The sequence below is a fragment of the Marmota marmota genome, unplaced genomic scaffold (genome assembly GCF_001458135.2).
Source record: "Marmota marmota marmota unplaced genomic scaffold, marMar, whole genome shotgun sequence".
In the NCBI taxonomy this organism is placed as follows: Eukaryota; Metazoa; Chordata; class Mammalia; order Rodentia; family Sciuridae; genus Marmota; species Marmota marmota.
The window spans coordinates 66698311-66703793 of NW_026000174.1; the positions used below are offsets into that span (position 1 = coordinate 66698311).

General features: G+C 58.9%; 1 protein-coding gene across 1 annotated transcript in view; it reads left to right on the forward strand.

Moving 5' to 3' along the window:
* Positions 1-3029: 3029 nt before the first annotated feature.
* The window catches only part of Ccdc88b (coiled-coil domain containing 88B), a 13572-nt gene continuing 11118 nt past the window's right edge, over positions 3030-5483 (forward strand). The window contains 11 exon segments of the mRNA XM_015507040.2: positions 3030-3161; positions 3435-3583; positions 3756-3867; positions 3950-4019; positions 4099-4157; positions 4245-4328; positions 4420-4563; positions 4759-4904; positions 5058-5139; positions 5262-5322; positions 5325-5452. Of these exon segments, the coding sequence (XP_015362526.1) occupies positions 3102-3161; positions 3435-3583; positions 3756-3867; positions 3950-4019; positions 4099-4157; positions 4245-4328; positions 4420-4563; positions 4759-4904; positions 5058-5139; positions 5262-5322; positions 5325-5452 (1095 nt within the window). The 5' untranslated portion in view covers positions 3030-3101.

Consider the following 5483-nt stretch of genomic DNA (forward strand, 5'->3'; position numbering starts at 1 on the left):
TTTTTTTTTTTTCTTTTGAGATAGGATCTCACTAAGTTGCTGAGGCTGGTCTCAAACTTGCAATCCTCCTGCCTCAGCCTTCTGAGTCACTGGGATTACAGGTGTGCACCACCTTGTCTGGTCAGCTTAACATGTTTTGATCAAGTGCACTTATCTGAAAATGTTTGAAGGAAAAATCTGGCCTAAGTCGGGAACCTCTGAGCGGCCAACAGGTAACTGAAGCTCAGAGAATCCCAGGATCCCAGTACGAGCTGACCGGGGCACCCCCCAGCCTCCCCCTCCCCCCTCAGCCGCCCGCTGCCTGAATCAGCCAAGTCAGAGATGCAGCCAGGCTGGTCTGGAGGGGCGGAGGGGCGGATGTGAGAGCCATCTGCCACACGGCCCTGCCTCTGAGGCTCCAGGAAGCACATGACTCAGAGATACTGAGCAAGACAGGGAACCTCCCTCTGCCCAGGAGGTAAGCCCCAGTCGTCTCACCTGGTGGCCCTGGAGACCTGCTGGGCTGACACAGCAAGGGAGCTCCTAAGGAATTCCTGGGGGGAGCCCTTGGGGGGTGCAAATTGGAATAAGATTCACAGAGGGTCAAATCTGGCTGGACGCCTGTAATCCCAGGGGCTGGCGAGGCTGAGGCAGGAGGATGTCAACTTGGGGGCCAGCCTCAACAACTTAGCGAGGCCCTAAGTAACTCAGCGAGACGTTGTCTCAAAATAAAAAAATTGAAAGCACTGGAAATGTGGCTCAATGGTAAAGCACCTCAGATTTCAATTCCCAGTACCAACCAAACCAAACTCCCTGGGCTGGGGCTGGGGCTCAGTGGTAGAGCACTTGCCTAGCAGGTGTGAGGCCCTGGGTTTGGTCCTCAGCACCACATAAAAATAAATAAAATAAAGGTATTGTGGTATTGTGTCCGTCAACAACTTAAAAGAAATTTTAAAAACTCCCCAAACCTAATGGTAATGACCAATCAGGGACCATTTAATGGATAGTTGTCCTGGGTACCAGCTCCTAGAGTCCTTGAAACTTCCTGAGAAGTTTATCCCCATTTCCAGGTTCATATAGAAGGTTCACCAGAGGTGCTTCTCTCTTAATGGCTGAATTCCAGCTCACCTTGGCCACTGTGCCCCTTACTCTTTGCACCCTGGCCCCACAATCTCCTCTCAGCTGGTTCTGCCACTTAATAGCAATGTGTCCTTAGGCAAGGTTCTTAACCTCCCTGTGCCTTGGTGTCTTCCTCTGTAAAGTGGAAATAACCTGTACTCCAGAGCAGATAAATTAATAAGTGTAAATAATTATAATCATGTCTGGCTTGTGGTAAGCCTGTGCTTGATATAGTCCCTACTATAATCACCCCATATTTTACCAACTCTAAGGTGTCATCAATTGTAAAATATGTCACTGATGAAAAAAAGGATGCTGCCAGTTAACCGCGTCACCTGTCTCTTTCATCACTTGAATTTTTATTTTACATTTCCCGTAAGATCTCTGTTTGACTTCGATGTACATTCTCGTCATATATAATAGTGATGCACACATAAAAAGGATAACAGAATTAAAATAAATTGGTTACTACTGTGTTCCGTGTGGCTTCGCATTTAGAGTGCAGCTCTGCAAATCACTTCTGGCGTGAGAGTCATTGTGCTGGTGCCTTTCCAGGCCACCTCCTCCTCTGAGCCATCGAGGAGGCTGGAGGGAACAGCCCTCCTTCAGACAACCCAGCAAACACCGGCAGGTGGCCAGGGACCCGCAGCCAGCTTTACAGTCCTACACACTTTTGCCTGGGCTGCCCGGAGCCGGCCCTTCCCCTGCCTGCTCCCCCTATTTGGATGCCAGAATAAGGCAGCACAGAGCCTCTGGGGGTCTCTTCAAGCTGCTGACACCCCCTCTCCAGCATTTCATGTGGGGTTTTGGAAGTGTGGGCATGTGTCATTAATGATAGCAGCATCAGGACAGCGGCCAGTCAGCCAGCAACGGTTCCAGACTTCAGAGCCATCACCTGGGAAGAGCAGAATGTCTTGGAGTCCACAGGACGCAGTGATTTTGATCCTCACAGTGGCCCCGCCTCCCGGCTGCCTCACAGTCCTGGTCCACTGTGTTCCAGCTGCTGGAATCCCCTTCCTCCCCACCACTTTGCCCACTTCACTCAATTATGCCAATCTCAAGCCTCTCCTGGGATGCCTTCCCCGACCACACCACCAGGGTCATGTCCACTCTGCTTCAAAGCCCCTAGTATGGCTGCAATGTTTCTTTTTTGAGTGGCAGCTGGGTCCCCATTGTCCTGCTCATCCCCTGGAACTGGGACTGTGTGGCTCCTTGCATCCCAGCAGCCAGCATAGTGTCCAGCACGGAGAGGGGGAGGGGAAGAATGTCCAGAGGCCACACAGTGAGCAGTGAGGGAACTGGAATGTCCTCTTAGCCTCTTTATCTCTGAGACACGTGCCACTGATCCCAGTGCGGTGTGGCCTGTCCAACCTGCTTGCTTTCTAGATGGGAAACAGGCCTGGCCGGTTGCTGTCATTTGTCCACAGCTCTGTCTCAGTCCAGTGTATACAGCATGGGGGTGGGGCAGGATCAAGAAAAGAGGTGCCCACTCCCATCCGGAGTTCAGAGGAGGCTTTTTTGGGAGGGATGGTGTCTGAACCAGGCTGTAGCATTTGGCAGACGATCTGGGTAAAGTTGAGGAACATCAGGAGGGGAAGAAGTAGGTCCTAGTGAACGAATCTTGGCATATCAGAGGACACCAAGGCAAAGCCCAGAGTCCCTTTATGACCCTGGAGGGTGCCCGACTAAGGTTACCTCTCTGGAGAAATTAGGCCCAGAGATGTAGAGGACTCCATCACCGTTGCCAGGAGCCAGGAGCACTGTGGACCTTCCCCTGGCTAACCTTGGGGTCAGCCCTGGCTGAGTCGCTGGGAGGATGCTAGTGGCCTGCGCGGTGTGGGGGGAACTATAGCAGGACTCCAGGGGCTCCTGGCTGTCTGAACCCGGAAGGAGGAAGCTGCACAGGGTGTCTGTGGCTGGGCCTGGGATGCCCTAGTCGGGGACTTCCTCTTCCTCTCAGGGCAGGTGTAGCTGCCACAGCAGGAGGACTCCCTGACCCCGGCATGGAGGGGGGCAAGGGGCCCAGACTCAGAGACTTCCTGAATGGGAGTTTGGCCACCTGGGTGAGGGGCAGGTGGGAGCGGGGCTAGGGAGGGGAAGTGAGAGCAGCCGGCAGGCACTGGGGCTGCACCGAGGCGTGTGGCTGCGGTCGAGTGAAGTCCAGGGGGCTGGTCACTGGAACCGGGTCTAAAACGCGCGGACCAGAGCCATTGGGAGGATAGAACATCGATGAGGAGGGGTCCTGGGGCTCTTTGGGGGCAGGTTAGAGGGGTCTAGGATTCACTGTGCTGCTGGGGGTCTCCTGCCAGTCCTTCTGACTCCTCTGTTCCCCACAGGCCCTGGGACTAGCAGGGCTGGTCGGGGAGGAGGAGGAGGAGGAGGAGGAGGAGGAGGAGGAGGAGGAGGAAAAAGGGTCCCTTTGCCCAGAGAAGAGGTTCCTGCGGCTCAGCGATGGGGCTCTGCTCCTCCGGGTGCTGGGCATCATGTAAGGGCCATCAGGGACTGGTGGCAGCCGCCAAGGGATCTGCAGGGAGGGGGCCGGCTGGGCTGGTGGGAGGACCCTGAGGATGATAGGTGGAGCCTGCTCCTGGGAAGGTGGGTTCCTAAGCCCACCTCCCTGCTACCCCACCTCCCCGCATTGCCACCTGTGTCCACAGTTCCCCCAGTTCCCGAGGGGGACCTCGAATGGTCAGGGGCCACGAAGGACCTGCGGCCTGGAGAGTATGGAACCTGAACCATCTGTGGGTCCGACTGAGGGACTTCTACCAGGTGAGGGGTGGGAAGGGAAAGCGGAGCCGGGAGGGGGATGCCCTGCCGGTCGGCGCCTCTCACATCCCTGTCCCCACTCCAGGAGGAGCTGCAGCTGCTGATCCTGTCGCCACCCCCAGACCTCCAGACATTGGGGTTTGACCCCTTCTCAGGTGCTCTCCCCTCCCCCATGCCCCCTGCCTCTACCCCCACTCTGCAACCCCCCTAATCCTCGTCGCTTGTGCCCTGCAGAGGAGGCGGTGGAGGAGCTGCAAGGCCTCCTTCGGCTGTTGTTGGGGGCGTCAGTGCAGGTGAGGAGGGGCGGGAAGGGCAGGGTGGAGCTTTGGCGCCGAGGAGGCAGACCCTGCATCGGCCAACCCGCTGCGTTGTCTGCGCAGTGTGACCACCGGGAGCTCTTCATCCGCCACATCCAGGGCCTCAGCCTCGAGGTCCAGAGCGAGCTGGCCGCCGCCATCCAGGAGGTACCGGTGCAGGTCGACAGGCTGGGACTGACACCGGGGACATCCTCGCCACCCTCCTTCTTCTGCTGAACCACCCTCTGTGCGCCCCTAGGTGACCCAGCCTGGGGCCGGTGTAGTGCTTGCGCTGTCTGGGCCTGAGCCTGGGGAGCTGGCGCCTTCGGAGTTGGAGATGCTGTCCCGGAGCCTGATGGGGGCGCTGTCGAGGCTGGCCCGGGAGCGTGACCTGGGGGCCCAGGTAGGGGGCAGCAGGAGCCCGGTGGACACAGCTGTGTAAGGGGAGTGGGTTTTGGGGCCCAGGTGTGCGGGTAGGGCCTGGGGTCCTCGGTTATTACAGTGTCACAGCTGGTCTCATCTTGTGGTGGTGGTTGGGAACAGATGTGGGGAGGCATGGGATGGTTATTCCTGACCCTTAACCCTTGACCTCCTACAGAGGCTGGCAGAACTGCTGCTGGAGCGGGAGCGGGCCCCCTTGCTGCCTGAAGCTCCTACAAAGGCTCCTGCGGAGGGTTCCTCGCACCATCTGGCGCTGCAGCTGGCCAATGCCAAGGCCCAGCTGCGGCGCCTGCGGCAAGAGCTGTGCGTGCCGGCAGGCTGGGGAGGGACCGGAGAGGAGGCGGCCCGCTGAGGCCTGGATGGGGTCGCAGCTCCGCTGGGGATGGGAGGGACCGGGGCTGGGGACCGGCTGGGCGTTGAGGTTCTCTGATGCCCTGCATCGCCCCATGCTTTCAGGGAGGAGAAGGCTGAAGTGCTGCTAGACTCCCAGGAGGAGGTGCAGGGCTTGGAGGCCGAAATTCGAAGACTCCGCCAGGAGGTGCGCTCCCAGGCTCCCCTCCAGTCCAGTCCCATGGCCTCTCCAGCCCCGCTCATTCACGTCCCTAGTCCCTCTCTCTGGTCCGCGCCTGGCTGGTCCCAGCTCCGCACCGTCTGGCCCAGGCCCAGGCGCTGTCGGGACAGGCCAAGCGGGCCGAGCTGTACCGCGAGGAGGCAGAGGCGCTGCGGAGCGGGTGGCCCGCCTGCCCCGCCTGCAGGAGGAGCTGCGGCGCTGCCGGGAACGATTGCGGGCGGCCGAGGCCTGCAGGGGCCAGTTGGAGGTGAGGAGCGGGGCGGGGCCCGCCGGGGGCGGAGTCTGGGGGCGGGGCGAGATTGGGCCGGGGG